The following is a 27,500-nucleotide window of genomic DNA, read 5'->3' as shown; positions in this document are numbered from 1 at the left end:
ACACACACACACACACACACAACCTCTCTCTCTCTCTCTCAACTTTGACGATGAGACGATTAAAAATTCAATGTCATCTTTTTATTTTACAGGCACAATCATTTTTTTCTTTTTATATTCCAGTGTTTTAAAACCATAAAAAATAAATATACATTATGTTACAAAAACGTATCCAGTGTTTTGGATTATACAAAAAGATAAGGACATTTATTTCTTAAATCGACGGCATTTTTGATTACATGGAAGCAAAACACTGGGGGCGTGTGTGTGTGTGAGTGAGTGTGTGTGTGAGTGAGTGTGTGCTGTGCACGTGTGATTGTTTCCACGTGTGAATGAGTGTATGCACGTGTTTCTGTGTCCTATAGGCATTTTATGGTTTGTAATCGCTACACAGTGTTCTCCTGAAACAGATGCAGTACATTCACAGGGTTGGAATTTACTTCTACTTTACAAAGAACTCTGGCCCAGGAAGTGGTCTTCCGACAACAGGAAGCTGTCATCAGGTAAAAAATAAAAGGGAAACATTGATTCTCTACTGAGGGAATTGGGAACACAGCATTTGGGTGATGTCTATGAATGCAAAAAACGAATCCCTGTATTAACCTCCTCATCAACCAACACTGACCTCCACTATTCATTCAATTTGATTCATTTGTGATTCACTTATTCACCTATTTATAGGGACTCCAGAATTCCTTATTCCAGAATACAGATCCATACTGACGTTTGTGCATATTCTAGGTCTAGTAGTTGTGCATGTGCGTGTGTGTGTGTGTCTACGGCTACTGTCAATTTCAGAAATGTGCATGTACCTGTGCACGTATGTGTGCGTCTTGCTATGTGCCTGCGTGTCTGTGTGTGGTGTGTGTATGTGTATGTGTGTTTGTGTGTGTATGTGTATGTCCTTGCGTGCGTGCATTAAGTCTCAGCCCAGGCACGTGGTTCAAAGGCACGCGTTTAAAACTCAAATAAAAAAAGGTTTGATCTCTCAGGGTCTGTTGAAACAGCACATGGTAAATCTCCCAAAAAAAAAGCATTTCCTGCTTTTAAACCAATCCCCTTTCCTGCAGCGTGAACAGACACGCCCACCCCGACAGGAGCTCTCCTGTCCTTAGTGCAGCTCGTGCAGGCTAGCCCCACAGTGGTTGGAAGGGGACGGAAGAGGATGGAAGAGCGCTCGGTTGATACAGTGTTTCGGGCCGAGCCTGTAGCTAGCATTAGCATGTAGCTAGCATTAGCTAGGCACGGAAGTCAGGAAGTCCATGCGGCGCAGACCACCTGGTGTCTGCGCGTAGCTCCCAGTCCGTCGGACATGAACACCTATGTACAGATACAATTAGCCAGGATTCTGATGTCCAAACCTCTTTAGGTTGCGGGGTTCCTTGTGGGGGTTGTAGTCCTTTTTGTGGCCTTCGGAACTACAAACTTGAAAGTACTGGTCCTCTATGTAAGTGGCCGTAGTGTCCGCCTTAGAGGCAGAATCTGAGGGATCCTTGTTGAGCGATCCTAGTGGGGTTTTTACTCCTTTTAGTGGCCTTCAGAACTGCAAACATGACAGTACTGGCTCGCTCCAAGCGGCCGTGCATACATCTTAAAGGCAGAATCTGAGGGATCCTTGTGGGGGTTGTAGTCCTTTTAGGGGCCTTCGGAACTACGAACATGACTGGTCCTCTCCCTAAGCGGCCGTACGTCCGTCTTAAAGGCAGAATCCGTTTAGATTGGGTCAGAAACATCCAACGTTCAGGTCCGTCACGTGTGATCTGTGACATCGCAAGCGCACAACACCAAAAGGAAGAACACAAACACTGAACACCAGTCTCTTTTTCACCGTAGGAACTCAAACTGCATGTTTTCTTCAGTGGTTTTGGCACAGGAGTCCTCTCTCTCCCTCCACTTATTGGCCCGCACGACATTCCCTTTATGCTTCCGTCAAGTCTTCCCGCTCAAACATGTCCATCAGTAGATCAAGTCCTTTAGTCTGTAGGTAATACTGCTCTCCATACCGGTGGGAGAGGAGGAGGAGAGAGGGCGAGGAGGAGGAGGAGGAGGAGGAGGAGGAGAGTTGGTCTGGATGGGCAGACGGACTGAAGAGACTTTGGCAGTTTGATGGCCTCTTAAGTATGGCTCTCCTCCTCTCCTCCTTCTGAGCCATGCGTCCCTCGCTGCCTCCTCCTGTCTCTCCTCCTCCTCCTCCTCCTCCTCCTCTCTGCGTCTCCTGGCCTCAGAGGGGCAGGCTGGTCTGCGTCTTCCTAACGGAGGATCAGATGGAAGTCTCGTTACTCCCACTGTGAGAAGAACAGGAGGAGGAGAACGAGGAGGAGGAGGAAGAGGAGGATAACAGGAGGGGGGGGGATGGAGGAGGGGGGAGGGAGAAGAATCGGAGGGAAGGAGGAAAAGGGAGAGGAGGGGGGAGGGAGGAGCATCGGAGGGAAGGAGGGTGGGAAGGGGAGAGAAGGAGGTGGCGAAGGATGCAGCAAGGGGTGAGGAAAGGTGTGCAGTGAGTGACAAAGGAGGAGCAGAGTAAAGGGAGGATGCAGAGAGGAGAGAGAGAGGAGAGAGAGGGAGGGAGAGAGACAACATGCAGGGTTAGCCGTGAGGAGGAGGTGGTTGCCATGCGTTGGTGACGGGGTCATGCGGCTCCTCCTGGGGGTGGAGCTCATGCAGGCAGGAACCAGCCTCACGCTTTGTGCTCATGAACGCTATCAATAAAGTTATATATATATATATATACACACACTATGGATATGTACTATAGCACTGAATGATTATTACTATCAATAAAAAAAAATGCTGCGACACAATGTCACGTCATGTGACCCGTGACATCATCAGTGCGGGACGGCGACTACTCACTCGGAGTCCGACTCGTCGACGGCCCCCCCGTTGACCTTCACGTGCATGGCCACGCCCCCGTTGGTCTCGCGGTGGATGGCGGTCGTCCCGGCGACCAGCAGCGGCCGCGGGGCCACCGGCGGCTTCACCGGAGGCGTGGTGTGGTTGCCGCGGTTACCGACGCCGTGGACGGCCGGGGGGGCGGTGGCGGTGGGGGCGACGGGGGTGACGGGGGAGACGGGGGAGGGCGTGGGCTTGTTGTTGTTGTTGTTGGGGGGTGCGGGCGTTGCCGTGGGGATGGTGGGGCTGTGGTAGTCACTGAGCTTCTCGCGGAGCCGGTTCTTCATGTTCTTGTCGCTCAGAGGGGGAGGGTAGCTGATCTTGTTCTTCAGGATCCCTGAGAGGGGGAGGGGGGGAAGGGGGGGGTCAGAGGTTAGGGCGGTTGGACTCTGAGACGAAAGGTCCAAGGTTCATAGAGAGAGAGAGAGAGAGAGAGAGAGAGAGAGAGAGAGAGAGAGAGAGAGAGAGAGAGAGAGAGAGAGAGAGAGAGAGAGAGAGAGAGAGAGAGAGCAGCTTAGATTAGTAATAGCTGCTTGTGTCTTCAGCCACATTGTGCCTCATAGCATGATGCTCTTCATCCCTGCTGTCTCACCCTTCCTCTCCCCCGTCTCCACCTCCCTACCCCCCCGTCTTCGTCTCCCCCTCCCCCCCGTCTCCCCCCCCTCCCCCCGTCTCACCCTTCCTCTGCTCCGGCTGCTGGTTGCTGTTGGTCTGTCCGGGGGGGGGCGTGTCCTTCCCCGGGACGCCCGCCGGCGCCTCCTCTCTCTCCCGCTCCGACGGCGCCTCGCTCTCCCCCCTCTCCCCCCTCTCCCTCCCCCCCTCCCCCCTGTGGTTCAGCTTGTTCTCGGGGTGCAGCTCCACGTTCACCCGGGTCTCCACCCGCAGCCCCTCCCCCGCGCCGCAGGGCTCCTCGCTGTCGCTGGCCGTGGTGCCGTCCACCGGCCAGTAAGGACGCACGTGATTGGCCACCGCGTCCACTAGGGCGGGGAAGGGGAGGAGACACCTGTTAGCATGCTGGTCTGTCTGTCTGTCTGTCCGTCTGTCTGGTCGTCTGTCTGTGTGTCTGTCTGTCTGGTCGTCTGTGTGTCTGTCTGGTTGTCAGTGTGTGTGTCTGTGTGTCTTTGTGTTTGTCTGTCTGTCTGTCTGTCTGTCTGTCTTGTGGTCTGCGTGTCTATGTGTGTGTGTCTATGTGTGTGTCTGTGTGTGTCTCTGTGTCTGTCTGGGACAGGACATGAGGTCCTGTCCCAGAGACGGGGGTCCGGGGGTGAGCTGGGGGGCCTACCTGCCCCCTTGGGGGTGCTGTGGACGGGCTGCCTCTCGTTGTTCCACTGGGGCTTGGCCTGGTGCCCGTCGTCCTCGCTGTCCGAGGAGTGGGACGAGGCGTAGGAGGAGCTGTGCTCGTCCAGCGACAGCTCGCTGTCCGAGTCAGAGTCTGCCCGGAAACAGGACCGCGTCAGACCGGCTCGTTCAATCCATCCAATCAATTCATTTTATTTCATTAAATTAAATTGTATTTGTCTCTTAATCACAGGTACAGCCTCAAAGGGCTTAACAGGCCATGTTAACGAACTAGGTTGGAGTTGGTGGAGGAGGAAGAGGAGGAGGAGGAGGGAGTGATGAGGAGGGGGAGGAGGTAAGGGGTGGAGGAAGAGGAGAGAGGAGTTATGATGAGGAGGAGGAGGTAAGGGATGGAGGAGGAGGAGGAAGACGACCCGTGTCTTACCGTCGCCCTTGTTGGGGTTCCTGTGGAAGAGGGGTCCATCCAGGTCAGTGTGTCCCTTCACCAGACCTGAGGAGACTCCTGCCTTGACCTCCTCCCTAGAGAGAGAGAGAGAGAGACTGGAGTTAGATCAAGCCCTGACTCGATCACTGTGACAGCTGATGTCAAACACCTTTCCCTCCCCCCTCACCCCACCTCTTCCCCTCACCACCCCCTAATTATCCCCCTCTGCTAACAGGGGACGCTGTCTTTAATCTTCCCAGAAATCATTGGCTCTTCCCCCTAGGAAACATTCCCCTATCTCCCTGAAACATTTCCCTATCTCCCGGCAAACATTCCCCTCTCTCCAGGGAACATTCCCCTCTCTCCTGGCAAACATTCCCCTCTCTCCTAGGAAACATTCCCCTCTCTCCTGGGAACATTCGCCTCTCTCCTGGGAACATTCGCCTCTCTCCTTGCAAACATTCCCCTCTCTCCAGGGAAATATTCCCCTATTGCCCTGAAACATTCCCCTCTCTCCTGGGAAACATTCCCTTCTCTCCTGGGAAAAATTCCCTTCTCTCTTGGGACGCTTTCCTGTCTCTCCAAAGAGAAGGCTCTCCTCTCGTCTGAGGAATATCCCGCTCTCTACTGGGAGACCTTCTCCTCTCTGGGGAATATTCCCCCGGAGGTGATTAATGGAGCAGAAGTTTCCTGGCTCACGACCAGCATAACTGAAGCTCTTTAATAACACAAACCATCACCCTATGCATGTGTGTGTGTTCGGGAACATGTATGCGTGTGTGTGTCCTAGAATATGAAATGTGTGTGTGTGTTCCTGAGCATTTAGGAGCGTGCATGTGCTCTTATGAATATATGTACGTGTGTGTGTGAGTGGGATCTTAAGAATTGATATGTGCTTGCATATGTATGTGTGGGTGTGTGTGTGTTTGGTTTGTGTGTATGTGTATGTGTATGTGTATGTGTGTGTCTGTGCGTGTGTGTGTGTGTGCGTGTGTGTGTGTGTGTGTGTGTGTGTGTGTGTGTGTGTGTGTGTGTATGTGTATGTGTGTGTGTGTGTGTGTGTGTGTGTGTGTGTGCGTGCGTGTGCATGGGGCTCCTCATCAATCTAAACCAGGATGTCACTACCTTACCCAGGTGCCTTTGCATTAGCTGTGGTTTTTAATATCCCGAGGCCAGGATCAAACACAAATGACTTTAAGGAACGTTACTCCTGAAGATTAAAGCAAGCCAGTATGAGTCCTCAGGGGGGAAGCCACGTTTAAATCATCACCGACGTGCAGACATGGAAAAGATTTCATTCCAAGTCAACAGGAATTTCTCTCTTCATCCCATCCACTCCCTTCCCCTCTTATCTTCTCTTCTTCTATCCATACATCAATCAATCAATTAATCTGTCCATACCGCTCAATCTCAAACTCTTCTTTAACTTCATTGTTTCATCTCTCTCTCTGAAAGCTCATGGGTGGTTATGTGTATGTGAATGAGTGTATGTCTCTGTGCATGTGCATGGGCGTGCACGTCTGCGTGTGTGTGTGTGTGTGTGTATGCGGATGAGTCTATGTATGTATGCACGTGCGCATGCGTGCGCTTGTGCAGAGACATTTCAACCCATTTCTTAACCGTCTACTTGTCCCGTTTTGGATCGAGCAGTAACACACGGAACAATTCAGCACAAATAAAACAAAAACTAAAATGGTTTAAATAAACACTGATTGGATGGAAATTGTATTTTTTATCAATGGATTAAAAGTCAATCATGACTTTTTTTTTCATCATGACTATGTTTTTACAGCACTGAAACAGGTCAAGTATTACCAACACGTTAAACGTTTTGTATTTTTCTGATGTGTGGATAGTATAAAAGTATGAATATAAATAAACTCATCCCATATGCGTATGTTTGTGCGTTCTTGCCGTGCGCTGATTGCATGCATATGAGCTCTGAGTTGAACACATGCATATTAACACACACACACACACACACGTTTTGGGCCAAGTGCATAGTTTCTGCATGCATTTGTGTGCAAGAATATGAGTGAGACGAACAGATGGCTGGACTGCATTACCCACAATTCCTATGATAGGAAGTGAGTTTTGAATTACAGCTCAGCCACCCTGCCATGCCTACTGACAAGGAGCAGAGCATACAGAAAACTCTCTCTCTCTCTCTCTCTCTCTCTCTCTCTCTCTCTCTCTCTCTCACACAGAGCAGCGTGCATGACACCCACGCTATACAAATGCACACACCAAGCAATAATAAACACGTTGTTTACACATGCAACCCATGGAAAAATGCCAAAGCGTGCGTGAGTGCAACACATACACAGAAAAGCAACAGCACATGGTTTTACAAGCCTTTCAAAGCCAACACAAGCAACTATCTCTCACACACACAAACACACACACACACACACACACACACACACACACACACACACACACACACACACACACACACACCCAGACACAAAGACAAAGACAGAAAGACAGACAGACAGACTCCCCTCCCCCCCCACACACACACCCCCACACACCCACGTTCTTCCACTCCTCCCATGCAACCTGGTGCCCCCCCCCCCCCGTGCGTGCGGCCGTGCGCTGGGCGTGGCGTGTACCTGCTGCGTGCGTGAGCCAGGTAGCTGGCGCGGCTCTTGGCTGACCTGAGAGTGCTGTCCAGAGACACGCTTGACTCCCCCAGCCCCGAGCGGAACACTCCCCCGTCCTCCCCATAGGTGTTGCTGCAGTTCAGGGAGCGCTGTGGGGGAGGGAGGGGAGGGAGAGGAGGGGGGGGGGGGGGGGGGGGAGAGAGGGGGGAGGGAGGGAGAGAGGGGGGAGGGGGAGGGAGAGAAGAGGGGAGGGAGGGAGGGAGAGAGGAGGGAGGGTGGGAGAGAGGAGGGAGGGGGAGGCATAAAGGGAGGGACGAGAAAGGGAGGGATGGGAGAGTTAAAATGGTTAGGGGTTATTATGTTAACAGTGTCGAGTGTGTGTATATACATAGGAGAGAATGAGTGAGCGAGAAAGAATTGTGTGGGTGTGTGTGTGTGTGTGTGCGTGTGTCTGTGCTTGGGATTGTGCTCGTGTGTGCATATGTGTGTGTGTGTGTGCTCGTGTTTGTGTGGGTGTGTCTATGTGCACTCATGCATGTGGTGTGTGTGTGTGTGTGTGTGTGTGTGTGTGTGTGTGTGTGTGTGTGTGTCTCTGTATGTGTAAGAGAGTGTGCTCGTGTGTGTCTGTGTGTGTGTGTGCGTGTGTATGCTCATGTGTGTTTGTGCGTGTGTGTTTGCGTGTGTGCGTGGTCGTACTGTCAGCAGGGAGGCCTTGGTGGTGGAGGTCTCGTCAGCGGACATCTTCTTCCCGGTGAAGACGCTCTTCAGGTTCTTCCTCACCTCGCGGTTGAAGATCACGTAGAAGAAGAAGATGAACACTCCCTGGAGGGAAAGTAATGAAACACTTAAATAATGCTTAAAGGGCCAGTGACCCCCTGAATCAGCTGGAATTATCTTAAAGGGCCAGTGACCCGCTATTTCAGCTGGACTTGTCTTGAAGGACCAGTAACATGGTTTTCAGCTGGAATTCAAACACTGTTTAATCCAAAAAATATATATTGGGTCAAGAGTTCTAGGAAAGGGGATCTAAAATCATGAGCGATGTTATAATTCAGCTACAGCGATAAAATGGCATAGATTAGCGCGTTAACAATCAAGACAAGACAAATGAGGAGGCTCTACAGAGGGGGAGATGACCAGGCCAGGGGGCGGGGCCAGGGGGCGAGGCCAGGGGGCGGGGCCAGGGGGCGGGGCCAGGGGGCGGGGCCAGGCCTTACCTGCAGACAGCTGAAGACGGCGAACATGTAGTGGAAGGTCATGACGTCGCTGTTGACGGCCAGCAGCCCCAGCAGCCAGGTGGCGCTGATGAGCAGCAGCAGCAGGAAGGCCATCCGAAGAGCAGGGCTGGGGGGGTCAGGGAGCACACACACAGGAACACATGAACGCAGACGCACACAGGAACACATGAACGCAGACGCACACGTGAACGCAGACGCACACATGAACGCAGACACACACGTATGAACGCAGACGCACACATGAACGCAGACGCACACATGAACGCAGACGCACACATGAACGCAGACACACACATGAACGCAGACGCACAAACGAACGCAGACGCACCCACAAATAAATATAGACACACATAACACAGACATGAACACACACATGAACACAGACACACACACATGAATACACACACACGCACACACAGAAACACACACACACACACACACACACGAGAACACAGACACACACACACACACTTTAAACTTACATGGCTCCAGACTTCTCCATGGCCTTCTGTCTGCGACCGCAAGACGCCTTGGCAGCAAATACAAAGATCACTATATTCACCTGGAGAGAGAGAGACAGAGAGAGAGAGAGAGAGAGAGAGAGAGAGAGAGAGAGAGAGAGAGAGAGAGACAGAGACAGAGACAGAGACAGAGACAGAGAGAGACAGAGACAGAGACAGAGACAGAGAGAGAGAGAGAGAGAGAGAGGGAGGGGGATAGAGAGAGAGAGAGAGAGAGAGAGAGAGAGAGAGAGAGAGAGAGAGAGAGAGAGAGAGAGAGAGAGAGAGAGAGAGAGATAGACAGAGACAGAGAGAGAGAGAGAGAGAGAGAGAGAGAGAGAGAGACAGAGACAGACAGAGACAGACAGAGACAGAGAGAGACAGAGACAGAGAGAGACAGATGGAGTGATTTGGTCATTCCAATAAAGTAATTGAAATTTAATTGCGAGAAACAAAAGTAAGTAAGTTAAAAGTCATGAGTGAACCAATTGGAGGAATTTAAAACAGATTCAATCTATTCTTTGTCATGTGTAATTGAGTTCCTCCGATAGGCCAGAGAGTGGAGGATGTGTTCACTGTGTGCTCAAACACATCTGTAGCAGCGTCAGCTATAAACCGGTAAGATATTGAGATATTGAGTTTGTGTTTCTGCTCAGGCGCCTACCAGGACGACCAGGGAGATGGGTCCTGCAAAGCTCCATATGAGGGTGTCGTGGACCGACAGCCAGCAGAAGTCTGGGTTCCCGTAGCCCTGCGGATCCAGACCAACGGCTAGCCCTGGACACACACACACACACACACACACACACCGTGGTAAACAACAATATTAGATGGCAGCAAGTTGCTACATGTCTACAGAGAGTCACCCTCGTGAGAACACCTTAGCGAGAGAGAGAGAGAGAGAGAGAGAGAGAGAGAGAGAGAGAGAGAGAGAGAGAGAGAGAGAGAGAGGCAGAGAGCGAGAGAGAGAGAGAGAGAGAGAGAGAGAGAGGCAGAGAGCGAGAGAGAGAGAGAGAGAGAGAGAGAGAGAGAGAGAGAGAGAGAGCGAGAGAGAGAGCAGGAAAGCGAGAGAGACAGAGAGAGAGAGGCAGAGAGAGAGGAAACAGAACAGCGTGGGGTAGTGAGATCTGAACTCTGAAGTCGTCCCTCTGGGGACCCTGGAGACATCAGGTGTGTGAGCTGAACGCCGGTAAGCGGACGACCCCACACACACGTCAACACGTCAACATCAGGTGTGGCACCGTGCCGAAGTGAACCAGAGAGCCGCCACTGACCGGTGATGATGGCGGGGAAGCCCCAGCCGATGGCGTAGTAGAAGCGCATGTGTCCGTGGTTGATGTTGCGGACCTCGGTCAGCATGCGGTAGATGTGCAGCCCCTCCACGAACATCCAGGCGAACGTGCACATGTAGAAGTAGTGCAGCAGGATGGCTATCACCGTGCACACAAACTGGGGGAGGGAGAGGGAGAGGGGGGAGAGGAGAGGGAGAGGGGGGAGAGAGAGGGAGGGGAGGAGGGCACCATACAGAGGGGGGAGAGAGAGGGGGAAGAGCGGGGGCACCATAGAGAGGGGGGAGAGAGAGTGGGGAGAGGGGGGAGCGAAATGGAGGGAGGGGAGAGAGAGGGGCACCATAGAGAGGGGGGGAGAGAGAGAGGGGATGATTTTAAGACTTTTTTAAATGTGGATATACTGTGCATACCCTATACACTGTGCATATACCCTATATACTTGGCCTATACAAAAATCGTCAACATGGGAAATACATTAGCTGAAGTAATTTCCAACTTTACTCTCATGAGGTTTAGTCCCCAGACTGTTAAACTCCTTGAACCCGGCCTTCCACCCCGGGACAACTATGGATGGGTTCCGCATTCACACTGCCTCGATCGAAGCCTAATGCACCGCCTCGATTGGCTCACATCATGTGATTGTTGCCATGTTGTCTGTGCAAACATGTTATGTTATGTCTTCTTTATAAGGTTATCGGGCCCTTAAATTCTCTCTCTCTCTCTCTCTCTCTCTCTCTCTCTCTCTCTCTCTCTCTCTCTCTCTCTCTCTCTCTCTCTCTCTCTCTCTCTCTCTCTCTCTCTCTCTCTCTCTCTCTCTCTCTCTCTCTCTCGTCAGGCAATGTCTATGAAAGAAGAGAGGCTGAAGAAGGGCGAGAGAGGGAATGATGGCACGATTGAAGGAGAGAGAGAATGAGAGATAGACAAGCCCATCAATCACTCGTTCTCTCGCTTAGGGCACACTGCGATAGCATTCCTTAGCTCTGGTACACACACACATGCACACACAAACACCTCTCGACACGCACAAACACACACATCTCTCCGCACCACACACACACACACCTCTCAACACACACACACCTATACAACCAAACACACACACACACACACAGACAGACAGACAGACAGACAGACAGACAGACAGACAGACAGACAGACAGACAGACACAGACACACACACACACACACACAAACACACACACACACACACACACACACACACACCTCTCCGTCTCCCACTGCAAACTAGTTTTTTCGACAGCATTTTTGGTTCCTACGGAAACATCGGCCTCCCTTGATCTCTCTCTACCCCCTCGTTGTCTAGACCTCCTGTTAACATCTCTCTCTCTCCCGTTCTCTATAGTTCCTGTAAACCTCTCTCGCCCTTGTTGTCCAAACTTCCTGTAAACCTCTCTCTCCCCCGTTCTCTAGACGTTCTATCAAACTCCCCTTTTTATGTCTTCCTGTAAACCTTGCTCGTCCTTCTCTAGATTACAGAGAACCCCAGGGTTCGTCTGTCGTCAGCAGTCTGACAGGTCGCACTCCAACTCCGCCCACATCATCTGACTCCGCCCCCAGGGTAACACCTGAGACTCCGCCCTGCAGCCAGAACACACCGCTGACACCGCCTGCAGTCCTTTGATCTGTAGGGCCTCAGATCACCATTACCATGAACATGAACCTAACATGACCTGAACATGACCTAACGGCACTACGGTCCACCTTACGGCCGTTCTCACATCACTCAATGACCAAACATTAGGTTAACTAACCGCCAATGAGCCGAATGAAGGCGTGGCAGTGGGCGGGGCATAACTTCCAATAGATTCTACCAGACCTCTTACCGCTATCAAGTATGTCCAAATGACAAGCTAATCAAATCAATTCAAAATAAATAATAGAATAGCAACAGCAACAGGAGTTATGTTAATAGAATAGTCTCACTAACAACTAGCTTAAGTTAGCTCATGCTACAGTAAGCAGTGAAACTGACCTAGCCTGTATTAGCCTGTATCTAGTATGAATAGCCACCCGGTTGAAGCCTAAATCACAGTATAAATGAGAAGCTCTCATAGATACAGCTACAGCAGTGATCTCCTGCTACCGTTAGCGGTAGCCTCCGTTGGCTAGCTCCGCTGGGCGTGGCCGGCGGCGTCGGCCAGACATTCCTAGCCGCAGTCCTCATTAGCGTAGCCGCGGAACACTTAATCTGACAAACATGGATGGGCTCTCAGGTCGGCTAAACCCCTGATCCCTCCTGTCGACGGCCTGCCGACGTGCCCTCGGGCCAGGCAAACAGTGTAGCACGGCTACGGGGGGGTAAGCGCAGGGTAAACACGCAGGGGGAGACCCCTTCATCCTGGGGTAAGACCCGCCATCACTCCCACTGTGTGTGTCTGTGTGTGTGTGTGTGTGTGTGTGTGTGTGTGTGTGTTTGGGAGGGTGCGTGCGTGCGTGCGTGTGTGTCTCTTTGTGTGCCTGTGCCTGATGTGTGTGTGTGTTTTTAGCGTGCGTGTGCGGGTGGTGTGCGAACATGCGTGGGTGCGTGTGTGTGCATGACATGTGCGTGTGTTCATGTGCGTGTGTGCGTGTGCGTGTGTGTGTCAACGTATTGAGCGATGATCTGGTGTCAGTGTTACCATGGCGTTTTATGAACAGACGTACCTATGGTCAGTCGCTATGGGTAAGGGCGTCGGCTTATGCAAATGTGAACCCAAGGTGGACCAATCAGAAGGGGGGGGACTCACGGGGTTGTCCGTCTGGTTGATCCCCAGGAGGAAGACGAGCAGGGAGAAGAAGAGCGCCGCCACCAGGTTGCGGTGGATGGCGGTGAGGTTGGAGCGCAGCCGGTGGAGCAGGCAGAGGAGGAGGAAGGTGAGGAGGAGGAGGAGCAGGGACACCGACACCGTGGTGTAGGTCACGATCCTCAGGGGCAGCACCTCGCCGTGCTGCGAGGAGAGAGGAGGGAGGAGGGAGGAGAGAGGAGGGAGGAGGTGTTAATGGAGGAGAGGAGGAGGAGGAGGGATGAGAAAGAGGAGGGATGAGGAAGAGGAGGAGGAATGAGGAGTAGGAATGAGGAAGAGGGATGAGGAAGAGGAGGAGGAGTGATGAAGAAGAGGAGGGGGAGGAGGAGTGATGGTGATGAGGAAGAGGAGGCTGAGGAGGAGGAGGAGGAGGAGGAGGAGAAGGGATTACGATGAGGAGGGATGGTGATGATGAGGAGGAGGAGGAGGAGGAGGAGGAGGAGGAATGATGATGAGGAGGAGGAGGAGGAATGATGATGAGGAGGAGGAGGAGGTGGACCAGGAGGAGGAGGAGGAGCAGGAGGAGGAAGGTGTTTGAGGTGTTTGGTACCTCTCTCTTGGAGATGTCCATGAGCACGGCGAAGCTGGTCATGTGGTTACACTGGCAGCTGATGTGTGTGTTGTTCCTGTCCAGCAACTCACAGCCTTTAGACGACCAGGCCCCGGTCCCATCCCTACACACACGCACATAGACGCACGCACACGCAGACACACACGCACACGCGCACATGCACGCACACGCACACAATAAGACAAACAGAAAGAGAACAAAAAGTTTATGACGGAATAATGATGGAGTTCTTCTATAAAATGTTTATTATATAGTGAAGGAACATTTGCATTACCATCACAGCATATTACTCATAGTGTGTGTACATATATTTGATGTTGTCCTTTTTATCATTTCATCATCATATATGGTTTTCTACGTGTTTGGTAATTTCTGTGACACAATCACTTCCCGTCTAGGATGAATGAATGAAATGAGAACGTTCTCTTGTGTAGTGACATGCTCTGCGACGCTGTGACGCTGTGGGTTACAAGGGACCTACAGGAGGGAGTGGTTCCAGAAGACACACACGGGCTTGGTCCTCTCCTCCGTCTCCAGGAGGCGGAGCCTCACAGTGACGGGCGGCTCCAGGGGGAGGGGCAGGGGCGGGCCCTCGCTGTGCAGAGTGGCGCTCACGATGGCCGAGTTGATGACCGGGCGGTTCGGGATCCTGGAGGAGAATACATCAAGGTGAGTGCAAGTGGAAACACAGGTAGAAAGACAAGTGAGTAGGACAGGTGAGTACTGGCCGTATAATTGTGTGTCTTCTTTTAGTAAAAACATATTTTGCATTTGACATGGTGGGAATCCCGTATTTGGGTTGATGAAGCGCACCTGTGTGTATTTAGGGGAGGAGCCACAGGTGAATAGGTAGACGGGAAGCGGTACAGTTTTTTAACCGCTCAGTGACAGCCCCTTTTGATATATATGTTAGAAAAGGTTTATGGTGATCCTTTATGTTATTGTTTTTTTTTTAAATAAATACCATAAAGCTGACGGACGATCCCTGACTTTTATTTTGGAATCGGGAGCGTGTCTAAAAGCCACAATCCCGAAAGACCGTGAATATTTTGATTAACCGCAAAATAAGTCACAACAACAGGTATACATACATGTGTCAGATAAATGTACATAGAAATACACAGGGGGAAATGCAAGAACTGCAAGTAGAAAAGCAGTGAGAAGAGGTTCCCACTCCTTACAGCTCATCATATTCCTGAACCTCTGTGTGCTCACGGAGGTTCATAGAGCCCTGTATGATCCGTCATTAATGGCCACCCTGATCTCTGTTGAATGAGCAGCATGATCCCCAAACCTGTTTTTTATAAATGACATCTGTAAACCAATCAGTGAGGTGAATTTAATCCTGTAGGTACAAGCAGTCAACAAGACGAATAGCCCAGTTTTACCATCGAATCGCTGATTCATCCCAAATAAAAGAAATGACTGACTTACTAATAACTACTAACTTATAATAATAAACTATTAAGTATGGATCTGTGGAACAATGCCCACACCAACATTAGATTGTTTTGTAGCATAACAATTTTCTTTGAAATGTTTTGTCATTTTCATAACGGCTGATAATTTTGGAGGTTTCCCAAATGTTTTCTAGGATGGAAGAACAACTTTTCCCATGATGCTTTGGAACCCTGAGTTGAGGAGAGGTCAGTGAAGGAGATACAGGTACACACAGGTAAGTACAGGTAGAAATACAGGTAAGTACAGGTAGAAACACAGGTGAGGTGGAACCGAGGTGACTACAGGTAGAAACTCAGCTAGCACAGTTACACACATCTGAATCTACACCACAGAGTACAACAACAAGTGTGCACAGGTAAAGAAAAGTGAAAACATACATAGATACATGTAAAACATGCACGCACTGCAGGGTGAGGGTGGACAACCGTTGTGCATTGAGTAATCTGTGTGTACGGGTTAAACCCGCCGTCTGCACACACACTCAGGGAGTGATGTTCTGCACGGCAGCATGGAGCACCAGCTCATGTATCATAATCTGTAAACGTATACAATAAACCGGCTTCAACCCCACCATCCAGCGACGACCTCTGTCTAGAGCAGCCCAGTAGAAGCCCCCTATGTGACGTGTAGTATTGACGTTGCAACACTTATTTTTACACAAATACACACACACACACACACACACACACACACACACACACACACACACACACACACACACACACACACACACACACACACACACACACACACACACACACACAACCTCACACAAACACACACAAAGACAAATACACACACCCTCACACAAACACACACAAAGAGAAATTCACACACACACCCTCACAGAAACACAAATATACACACACACAAAGATACACTTAGACACCCTATCACGTGTGCACCCATTCACGCGTGCGCACACACACACTAACACACACACAGACACACACTCACACAAATACACACACACACCCTCTCACGCGTGCGTGCACACACACACCCTCTCACGCGTGTGCGCATACACATACACACACACAACCTTACCCACACACAACCTTACCCACACACACACACACACACACACACACACACACACACACACACACACACACACACACACACACACACACACACACACACACACACACACACACACACACACACACCCCCAGCCCTAACAAACATTCCATGTCGCTCTCCGACCCCCCGCGGAGCTTCAGAAGTCGAGCTTACGTCATGTGTAAATATTATGACAGCTCCCCTGGATACAGGCGGGGAATCTGAGGCTGAGCGTTCCCGACGTTCCCGTGAGACGGAATATCTCCAGATACAAGCTCAGTCTTTTTAGCAGGAGGACCCCCGGGAGGAGACTACAGAAGCAGGCAGACTGTCTTCAGTTGTGATGAGGGCTGCATACGTGCAAGGGCACAAGCTAAAGCATAAAGTGCCCTTCCTGCTGCCTTTCCCACCTCACACCATAATAGAAGTTAGGATGGTCCATATATGGTCATTTGTACAAGGTATTAACGTCGGGAAGGTCTGTGACTGAACGGGAGACCTTTGGGGAAGTGCGATCAGAATCACAAACGCAGAACCCTGAAGGTAAGAACCAGTATCCACGGCGACCGACCACGTGGAACTGGGGTATTATGGGATATTATGGGATATGATGGATATTATGGGATGTGATGGGGTATTATCGGGTATTATGGGATGTGATGGGATATTATGGGATATCATGGATATTGTTGGATGTGATGGGATATTATGGGATATTATGGGATATTATGGGATGTGATGGGATATTATGGGATATGATGGATATTGTTGGATGTGATGGGATATTATGGGATGTGATGGGATATTATGGGATATGATTCATATATTTGGATGTGATGAGATTTTATGGGATGTGATTGATATTATGGGATGTGACGGATATTATGGGATAGGCGGTGGAGCTGAAGGTCTACCTGAGGCTTCGTCGATCAGGGTCATAGCGCTCTGGCAGCAGCTGTCCAATGGACTTGTACACTATCACCACAGCAACCGGCAAGTGGGGGGCGGGCTCGGCGTGGCGTCGCTTCCTATTGGCCGCGGTAGGCTCCTCCCCCTCTGGGGCATCGGTCTGGGCGTCCGAGGGAGGGAATGGCTCTTCTAAGGAGAGAGAGGTTGTTACTTGATATTTTACATTTTAATACTTCTACACTTTAAATGTATCAAACATTTTAAAATCTCCAACCACCGTTTGTACCATATTTGTAAATAATTCATGCCTAATTAAGATATTTGACAGCCTCATTACAACGTTCCTGTGAAGTTATACATTCTTCGTTACATGTAACCATTTTAACATATTTATCGTATTAAATTGTAATGTATTTAGATGATCTAATATAAGTCATAATTGTTTTGTTCTTTGGCAGTGTACATCATTGTTTCGTACTGAAACACAGCTCTTTAATTGAACGGAGAGAGATAAAGACCAACGGAGAACTGAAGAGATAAACTAAACATCTGAAACTGAAAGCAAAAGCTAACAGATTCCTAAAAGGCCGGACGCTGAGTCCCCAGTGTTTCCTACCGGGCGGCTCCGGGCTGTGGGGGTTGAACTCGGGGAAGTTGATGGAGGAGCCCAGCTCGGGGGAGTACGCCTCCTGGATGTCCTGGAAGCGGGGGAAGGTGGTCCGGTCCGGGTCGGACGTATCGAGGTAGTCCACCGTCAGGACTGGAGAGGGGAGGGAGGGAGACAGGGGAGGGAGGAGGAGAGGAGGGAGGAGGAGAGGAGGGAGGAGAGAGAGCAGGAGAGATGAGGAGAAGAAGGGTGATGAGGGAGAAAGACCGGAGAGGGAGGGAGACAGTTGAGGGAGGAGGAAAGGAGGAGAGAAGGAAGAGAAGGAGGGAGAGCAGGAGAGATGAGGGAGATGAGGGAGGGAGGAGGAGAGGAGGGAGGAGAGGAGGGAGGAGGAAAGGAGGGAGGAAAGAGAGCAGGAGAGATGAGGGAGATGAGGGAGGGAGGAGGAGAGGAGGGAGGAGAGGAGGGAGGAGGAAGAGAAGGAGGGAGAGCAGGAGAGATGAGGGAGATGAGGGAGGGAGGAGGAGAGGAGGGAGGAGGAGAGGAGGGAGGAGGAGAGGAGGAGGGAGGAGAGGAGGGAGGAGGAGAGGAGGAGGGAGGAGAGAGAGCAGGAGGTAGAGCAGGAGAGATGAGGGAGATGGGGGAGGGAGGAGGAGAGGAGGGAGGAGAGGAGGAGGGAGGAGAGAGAGCAGGAGGTAGAGCAGGAGAGATGAGGGAGATGGGGGAGGGAGGAGAAGAGGAGGGATAGAAGGAGAGCGCCGGAGAGACGAGGAGAGGAAGGGAGATGGGGGGGAGGGAATAGGAGAGGAAAGAGAAAAAGAGAGAGAGAGAGGGATTAGGAGGAGAAGAAGTGGAGAAAGGAGGGAGAAAAGGAGAGAGGAGGAGGAGGAGAAAAGGAAGAGGACCAATGCAGAGGAGAGAGGAGACACGGAGGACGAGAAGAGAGAGGAACAGGGAGGAGAGAGCGAGGGAGAGACAGACATTAAAACACGTGTCTGTGCTCCTATCTCTTCTAACACACGTGCTGGCGGTCTGAGCCCCATGGAGGCGGGCGGCTCCTCTCACTCATGTTGTCCGTGACGACGGTGAAGGGCTTCAGGTAGGTCTTGCGGACGTTCTGGGCCAGGGTGCCGGCGTAGTCCTGGAAGCTGTGCAGCAGCAGGGCGACACCCCCCTCGCCCCTCTGGACCTGCTCCCAGTGCTCCCAGTGCTCCTTGGTCCCGGGGGCCAGCAGAGCACTGCCCGCTCGCACCAGGTTCTGGAGGAGAGAGGACCGTCAGGAGACAGGCCTAACCCCGACCCTAACCTCATCCTCCAGTCAGTCCTCACCCCGACCCTAACCTCATCCTCCAGTCAGTCCTCACCCCGACCCTAACCTCATCCTCCAGTCAGTCCTCACCCCGACCCTAACCTCATCCTCTGGTGAGGGGCCAGTCCTAACCCGGACCCTAACCTCATCCTTTTCTTTTTAATGACTTTTGTGTATCTTTGTATGGTGGCCTGGAGTGCCGAGAAAGGTGCCTTCAAATTACATATATTATTAATATTATAATCCAGTCATGATCCAGTCCTAACCCTAAACTCATAATCTGGACTGGAGCGGTCATGACTGGGTCACGACTGATCCAGTCCCTTTCTGAAGTCTTTTTCTGAAGTAGGAATCCACACATTCTCTCCAACCATGACACCCCAGCATGAAACACACACACACACACACACACACACACACACACACACACACACACACACACACACACACACACACACACACACACACACACACACACACACACACAGACACACACAGACGGACAGACGGCGTTGACAGTCAAACGACCCCCTCCTACCTCGTTGAAGTCGGCGTCCCGCGTGGCCGTGAGGTCGAACCCGGCCTGCCGGCTCTCGTACTGCAGCACGCGCACCAGCAGCTCGTTGCCCGTCTTGATGTCGTTGCCGTAGTAACGCTGCGTGTTGTTGGTGGCGCCGTGCAGCAGGCGGACGATGGCCTTGGAGCGGGCGCCGTCCATCACCGACTCGTTGCGCCGCAGCTCCTCGTTCTGCCGACCGGGAATTCAACCGTCAACCACACTCAAAATGGACGCCCTAACATTCAGGGCGTTTTGCAGACGCTTTGATCCAAAGCGACTTACAGTCAGTATGTTTGTCAGAAGAAGGAGAAACAATATATGTCTGTCGGTACAGTAAGGATGTTCATAGAACCAAGTGCCAGGCACTAACAATCGCTAGGTTAACCCATTCCCCGTATACAACAAAGATAAGCTAGGATAAGATGCTACACGATGCTAAATTCTATTCTTAAGTGCAAGGACGTACTACAGACCATAAGTGCGTAATAGGGATGTGGGGGTGTTTGGGGCTAAGGGGGGAGCCTAAGCAGAGTCTGTGTGAACTCTGTGTGAACTATGTGGACTCTGTATTCAGGTTGTCATGTGAGTATCTTAGCATAGCTTTAGTTGGCATAGTTTAATCCAGCCGAGTAGATTTCTATCACATCTATCAGATTGAAATCATATTTTCGTTTAATTATGCACATCTTATCTTGGTTGGTCTTATCTCAATTGAATTGAATTTAATTCATCAAAGCTCGCCAACCTTTAATATAGTTGATCCTAATCAAGCTTATTGTTGCATATCTTATTTTCAAATCGTATTATTTTATTAGATTAGCCATGTACAGCTATGAGCTATGAGTACCAGTTACCATCTTATTTTAGAAAAGTTTGTGTTAGCCTAGCTCTGCTCGCTATTTTCTCGAGGGTTAGGGATAGAAACTTAGTTAGCGTCGTTAATATAGCGTGTTTTAGCATAGCCTAGCCTAGCTTAGCCTAGCTCACCATTTTCTTGAGGCTGGAGAAGGAGGTGGTGGTGCAGTTGAAGAGCTCTGGGGGGAGCCAGCCCTTCTCATCGTTACAGTGACGGACCGCCGTGCCTGGGGGGGAGACAGGGGGGGGAGGGAGAGAGAGGGGGAGGGAGGGGGGAGAGAGAAGGAAGAGGGAGGGAAGGGGGGAGGGAGAGAGAGAGATAGAGGGGGGAGAGAGAAGGGAGGGGGAGGAAGGTGGGGAGAGGGAGGGAGGGAGGGAGGGAGGGAGGGAGGGAGGGAGGGAGGGAGAGAGAGCAAACATTTTGAATGAATGACTTGGGAAAAAATAATGGATTTATTGATGAATAATTGCTGAATGAACTGATGGATGGATAGATGGATGAAGTACAGAGGGGTGGATGTATAGATGGACTTATAGACAAATAGATGGATGTACTATGGATGAATGGATGGATAGATCAATAGATACATAGACGGATGCATTATAGAGGGGGTGGATGGATGGATGGACATATTGATGTATGTCACTCACCGATGGAGCCTTTGGGACAGTTGATGGCGGCTGGACGTCCGAACTGGGTCTTGGGCCACCAGATGCCAGCGTCGAAGGCCTTGGGACAGCCCTCGTACACCACTGAGGAGAAGACACAGCACGTTTCATTCCATCCTTCCCTTCTCTGCTTCCATCACTCATTCTTTCATTCCTGCTCCCTTACCTCCCTGACCCAAACCCCTGCTGTTCACCTCTGATGGAACAGGTGCAGAGAAGCAGGAACAAAGTGAATCTCACCACAGACCGAAATAACCATACCATGTACCCTCTTGCAGTGCAACTAAACACAGAACATAATTAATAAGATTTATTTTAAACCAATCACAGTGGCTGTTTGACTCCAAACGGAAGGTTCCAGGTTCGATCCCCTAGGGTCCCCTTAGTCTACCTGTAGGCCTCCGTTAGCAAGAGGTTTCGCTGTACCGTGTGTCACTTTTGATAAAAGCCTCTGCCAAAAGACTAAACAGTCAAAAGTAAAAAAAAAAGGACAAATAACTTCAGTGCCCAGCATCGCGATGTACACACCCCTACAAAGCACTTTCATTTCCATATGAATTATTCCCAAATGAATTCAAAGTGCGGGCACGTCCTCTGAAATTCTGCGGGTCATTGTGAGGACCCAGCAGGGGCATAAAAGCTCTTTCAGCGCCGAGACGTGTCTTTGGTTCCCTATTCACCCCTACTGTATGGTTCTGTGTGAGCTCCAGTGTGGCGGCTAGCCGTCCCACCAGCTAGCCGGCCCTGCTTGACTGGCCGACCACAAAGACCCTACGCTAGCTAAACGGTTCCCAAGCAGATGGCAGCGACGGCTCGCCACTGCTTCGGGCGTTTTGTCTCTTGAGATGCCTGCTGCTTGGCCAACAAACCAACAACGTCTTAACACCGGCTTAAAGGAACAAACCAGCAGTCTTTACACTGGTTTAAAGGAACAGACCAACAGTCTTTACACTGGTTTAAAGGAACAAACCAACAGTCTTTACACTGGTTTAAAGGAACAAACCAGCAGTCTTTACACTGGTTTAAAGGAACAAACCAGCAGTCTTTACACTGGTTTAAAGGAACAGACCAACAGTCTTTACACTGGTTTAAAGGAACAAACCAACAGTCTTTACACTGGTTTAAAGGAACAAACCAACAGTCTTTACACTGGTTTAAAGGAACAGTCTACACTGGTTTAAAGGAACAAACCAACAGTCTTAACACTGGTTTAAAGGAACAGCCTTTACACTGGTTTAAAGGAACAGCCTTTATACTAGTTTAAAGGAACAGCCTTTACACTGGTTTATAGGAACAGTCCTTGCACTGGTTTAAAGGAACCTGGTCACTGGGCAAACACCAGAAACATTTTCATATACTGCAATTGGATGATAGAGCTGTATTCATGTTACAGTTAAATAAACAGCTAAAGCTCTCCTGAGCGGTTGTGTTTCAGATAGTTCCTCTACATCCGGTCTTATTCACGTTGTTTTCCATCAACATTTCTACCACACATGTTGTTGTGTAACATCGATAATCCCATCCCATCATATCTATCAGCGTGTTCAGGACGCACCTTGGCAGCCCGCGGCCGTGACCTCGGCGAAGGGGTTGTCACAGCGGTTGCACTGGCGTCCTATGACCCCGCCCTTACAGGGGCACTGCCCGGTCCGGGGGTCGCAGGTTCGAGACTCTGAGCCGATGGGGAAGCAGTCACACGGGTAGCAGGAGTCCTCGTCCACGGGGCGGTAGTAGTTGTCCTGGAGAGAGAGAGAGAGAGAGAGAGAGAGAGAGAGAGAGAGAGAGAGAGAGAGAGAGAGAGAGAGAGAGAGAGAGAGAGAGAGAGAGAGAGAGAGAGAGAGAGAGAGAGAGAGAGAGAGAGAAAAGGGAGCGAGAACGAGAAAAAGGGAGCGAGAGCGATGGAGAGCGAGAGCGCGAGAGAGAGAGAGAGAGAGCGAGAGAGAGAGAGAGCGAGAGCGAGCGAAAAAGAGAGAGCATAACATCGAAATTAGTAACGACATTAACTAGCACAGTGGCAAAGGAGAATACGTAGCTCATAATGAGCCCTACTATCCCGTCAGAGTCATGGTTTATGGTTTATGACTTGTGAAGGGTTCTCCTCCTGCTCACCTTGCAGCGGCACTCTCCGGTGGTCTTGTTGCAGTTGGGGTTGAACCCCCTGGTGGTGTCGCAGTCACACGGTCCGCACATGGGGGACCCCCACCAGCCCCGGGCGCACGGCTTCTCCACCCTGCAACAGAGAGCATGGTTACTACACCACCCACGCATCTGTGTCTCCCCATCAGCGATACCACACCACCCACATGCTTATCATGTAGTACAAGGTACATCCACCAACATCACCTCACCACGACTCGTACACCACCCACACTAATCTCCATAAGTTGTGTTGTTTCATTGTGTCTCTTGCGCTTCACTGCAGCGAGTTAAATAAACTCAAACCCAAAGAGCAACACGACCACATCCTTTTGGAGTCCGCTAGACCCAGAAGATCTTACGATTAGATACACCTTCCAAATCCTTTAGCCGTTTGGTTAACTTTGTCCAGGTGTGAAACACATTTGTGCAACTCAGATTCAGATCTAGAGCACAGAGGGATTAACGCCGTGGTAAAGGTTTGATCCAGGGCGGTTCCCAGCGCGCTACTGGGACCAGTATGAGTACTGGGTCTTATCTGGTGGGGTGTGATCTGAGACCACAGAAGGAGCCTGCATGCCCCTCAGCAGCCGTTATCTACCGCTAAACACTTCCTGTGGCGCCCGGCGACTAGAGTAAACTTCCTCCACACTCACAAGTCACTCACTCAACCGTGCACACACATGTAGACACCACGCACACACCAGACACGACCACATGCACAAAACCACACATACACAGACATAGACAACCAAATGCACAAAACCACGCATAAAACCACACACACACACACACACACACACACACACACACACACAAACACACACACATGTAAACACCATACACAAGCATACACAAACACACACACACACGCACACACACACAAAGAAACAGACACACAGACACACACACAGACACACACACACACTATACCCACTGAAACACAGACACAGTTGGTGACTGTGATCTGATAGGGGCCATTTGTGGAAACACTAAATCACGTGAAAACACGCACACACACACACACACACACACACACACACACACAAACCCCCCCACACACACAGAGGGGTGCGAGCAGCCGAGACTAAACACCTTTGGGTCGCCATCGAGGCATGGCGTGGAACGGGACTTCCTCAGACAGGAAGTGATGCGTGTCGAGGGTTCGTAGGTCGGAGGCCCGCGACAGATAAACAGATAGTGTAACAGGAGCAGAGCTAGCTTCTGTGTGTGTGTGTGTGTGTGTGTATGTGTGTGTGTGTGTGTTTGTGTGTGGGTGTGTTTCTTGTTGTTAGCGTAGCTAGCCTCTCAGTGTGGGTGAGTCTAAGCATGAGTAACAGTGTGTGTGTGTGTGTGTGTGTGCGTGTGCATAAAAGAGAGATAGAGCGAGAGAGAGAGAGAAAGAGAGGGCGGGAAGGAGAGCAGCTTTACAGTGTCTGTGATTAAAGTGTTTGGTCAACACTTCTCCTATGATGTCTCTCTCTCTCTCTCTCTTCATATGCGTCTCTATCCATCCGACTCGCTCTCTTTCTCTTTCTCTCTCCCTCCCTCTGTTTATGTGTGCCTCTATCCATCTCTCTCTCCCTCTCTCTCTCTCTCTCTCTATTCATGTCCATGTTCCACTGGCATCCCATTGGAAAAGCATGACACAGCTCTGTCTCTGTCTCCCTCTTTCTGTCTCCTCCGCATTCTGTCTGTCTGTCTAACTGTCTGTCTGACTTTGTCAGTCTGTCTTTTTTGTCTGTCTGTCACCAATCTGCAAGTCTACAACCATACTGTACGGTCCGTAGTGGCCGTAGTCACACATATACGCAGACATGCACACACAAAGACAAACACACACACACAAGACACAAACCCAAACACATACACACACAGAAACACAAACACAAACACGCACACACATTTACATTCACACACACACACACACAGACACAAACTCAAACACATGCACACACAAAAACAGACACACACACACAAACACACACTCACACACATTCACACATACACAAACACACACACACACAGAAACACACACACACACACACGCACGTACTTGTTCTGGCAGTACTGGCCGTAGTAGCTGGTTCCACACTCGCAGGTGTAGCCGTGAGAGGAGCTGGGCCTGCGGACGCAGGTGGAGACGTGCTCACAGGGGTTCAGCTGGCAGGGGTCCAGACACTCCTTACCAAAGTACCCTGAGGAGAGATCGCAGCGATTAACACGACTTACCTAGCCAACGACTCCTCTGAACCAAACCACTCGGAGGAGATCAGGTTAACATGACACGTCTTTACCAAACTACTCTGGAGAGATATCGCTTTCGTATGTGTGTGTGCGCACGACGTGCATGTGTGTGCGTGCATGTGCATGTGGGTACCGAGGTCACAGACGCAGGCGTGCGTGTGTGTTTGTGTGCGTGCGTGCGTACCGAGGTCGCAGAGGTAGGTGCGTGTGTGTTAGTGTGTGTGTGTGCGTGTGTGTGTGTGCGTACCGAGGTCGCAGAGGTAGATGCGTGTGTGTTAGTGTGTGTGTGCGTACCGAGGTCGCAGAGGTAGGTGTGTGTGTGTGTGTGTGTGTGTGTGTGTGTGTGTGTGTGTGTGTGTGTGTGTGTGTGTGTGTGTGTGTGTGTGTGTGTGTGTGTGTGTGTGTGTGTGTGTGTGTGCGTACCGAGGTCGCAGACGCAGGTGTGCGTGCTCCAGTCGTCGGAGCAGTGGCTGTTCTCGGGGCAGATGTTGGAGTCGCAGGGGTCGGCGAGGTCGCAGCCCTCCTCCACGCGGATCTTCAGGCCCTGGGCCATGTTGACGTTCAGCACGTTGGTGGAGGTCTCGCCCATACGCACACCCTGCACACACACACACACACAGTCAGAGACACCCGCGCACACACAGACGTAGTCAGAAACACACACACACACACACACACACACACACACACACACACACACACACACACACACGTAGTCAGAAACACACACACACACACACACACACACACACACACACACACACACACACACACACACACACATAGTCAGAAACACACACACACACACACACAGGTAGTCAGAAACACACACAGATGCATATAGATACAAAAAAGACACAAAGATAGAGTCTGACACACGGACACACGAACACTTACAGTCCGACGCAAGCACACATACACATACACTTAATCAGATGCACACACGCACACAGACACACACACACACAGATGCACAAAAACACACACACATTCAGACACACACACAGACACACAGAGACACAATGTACCTGTATGCAGCCGGTGAAGCCCTGGGTCACATGGTTTCCCTCTCCCAGGAGTCCGCCCACGAACAGAGTCCTCACCTTCAGCCCCGGCAGCTCGTTACCGATCTCCACCGACCTCTGAGACACACACACACACACAGACACACAGACACACACACACACACACACACACACACACACACACACACACACACACACACACACACACACAGACACAGACGGACGCAGACACGGACACACATGAATTAAGTCATTACATTTAGTTGAGGGAAAACGTGTAATGTGTAACGTGTGATGTAACACTCTGTAACGTGTTCTGTAGCGTGTTCTGTAACATGTTTTGTAACGCTCTGTAACGTGTTCTGTAGCGTGTTCTGTAACGTGTTCTGTAGCATGTTCTGTAACGTTCTGTAGCATGTTTTGTAACGTGTTCTGTCCCGTGGTCTGCTCCGTACCTGGTACATGCCGTAGTCCAGCGACACCGACGCCATGTACTTGATGTCCTGGCCGTCCTTGAAGCTGCTCAGCTCCACCAGCAGGTGGTGCCACTCGCCGTCGCTGACACGCACCTGCGCGAAGGCTAACGACGCCACCAGCTCGTCCTGAAACCAAACCTCCAGACGCACCTGCTGGCCACTCACCTGTCGAGGGGAGGAGGAGGGGGGAGGGGCGTAGACGGAGAGAGAGGATTGGTCAAAGTCATCATGACGAGTTTAGCTAGTAAACGTAACCGCCGGTGTAAAAACGCAAGCTAGCATGTTAGCTAGCACAAACATGTTAGCTGGCGTAGTGAGCTAACAATTCGTATGTTGGATAAATAATCAACGCGCTTTTTTTCCGAAGTCATCGGTTAGCTGACAGTATAACTCTGGTTATATTTAAATCCTGACTACATATTTGCAAAATGTCTACCTTCAATTTTGAATAACTGTGTCTGTATTGACCCTGTCACGTACTGTCTCTTTAATAAAAAATACATAAAAGTGTCGGAAAAAATATTCTTCGGAATCTTTCCGAAAAGCGCGTCTCACCATGAGG

The 27,500-nt window shown here is 50.7% G+C and overlaps 1 protein-coding gene across 1 annotated transcript in view; it reads right to left on the bottom strand.

Annotated features, from left to right (window-relative positions):
• Positions 1-78: 78 nt before the first annotated feature.
• celsr1a (cadherin EGF LAG seven-pass G-type receptor 1a) overlaps positions 79-27,500 on the bottom strand; it is a 91,332-nt gene continuing 63,910 nt past the window's right edge. The window contains exons 11-37 of the mRNA XM_056578433.1: positions 27,494-27,500; positions 26,918-27,103; positions 26,466-26,579; positions 25,861-26,035; positions 25,247-25,388; positions 23,164-23,284; positions 22,610-22,793; positions 21,037-21,138; positions 20,518-20,612; positions 19,510-19,719; positions 18,728-18,920; positions 17,672-17,815; positions 17,061-17,244; positions 14,105-14,272; positions 13,603-13,726; positions 12,996-13,196; positions 10,234-10,408; positions 9,624-9,736; positions 8,942-9,021; positions 8,439-8,565; positions 7,918-8,043; positions 7,231-7,370; positions 4,616-4,710; positions 4,175-4,324; positions 3,570-3,869; positions 2,854-3,229; positions 79-2,249 (exon numbers count right to left, since the gene is read on the bottom strand). The exon at positions 27,494-27,500 is cut by the window's right edge and continues 160 nt beyond it. Of these exons, the coding sequence (XP_056434408.1) occupies positions 2,222-2,249; positions 2,854-3,229; positions 3,570-3,869; positions 4,175-4,324; positions 4,616-4,710; positions 7,231-7,370; positions 7,918-8,043; positions 8,439-8,565; positions 8,942-9,021; positions 9,624-9,736; positions 10,234-10,408; positions 12,996-13,196; positions 13,603-13,726; positions 14,105-14,272; positions 17,061-17,244; positions 17,672-17,815; positions 18,728-18,920; positions 19,510-19,719; positions 20,518-20,612; positions 21,037-21,138; positions 22,610-22,793; positions 23,164-23,284; positions 25,247-25,388; positions 25,861-26,035; positions 26,466-26,579; positions 26,918-27,103; positions 27,494-27,500 (4,060 nt within the window). The 3' untranslated portion in view covers positions 79-2,221. The remainder of the gene's footprint in view (positions 2,250-2,853; positions 3,230-3,569; positions 3,870-4,174; positions 4,325-4,615; positions 4,711-7,230; positions 7,371-7,917; positions 8,044-8,438; positions 8,566-8,941; positions 9,022-9,623; positions 9,737-10,233; positions 10,409-12,995; positions 13,197-13,602; positions 13,727-14,104; positions 14,273-17,060; positions 17,245-17,671; positions 17,816-18,727; positions 18,921-19,509; positions 19,720-20,517; positions 20,613-21,036; positions 21,139-22,609; positions 22,794-23,163; positions 23,285-25,246; positions 25,389-25,860; positions 26,036-26,465; positions 26,580-26,917; positions 27,104-27,493) is intronic.

The sequence above is a fragment of the Gadus chalcogrammus genome, chromosome 19 (assembly GCF_026213295.1).
Source record: "Gadus chalcogrammus isolate NIFS_2021 chromosome 19, NIFS_Gcha_1.0, whole genome shotgun sequence".
Taxonomy (NCBI): domain Eukaryota; kingdom Metazoa; phylum Chordata; class Actinopteri; order Gadiformes; family Gadidae; genus Gadus; species Gadus chalcogrammus.
The sequence above is the reverse complement of the archived record's forward strand: the minus strand, read 5'-3'. Positions and strand labels throughout refer to the sequence as shown.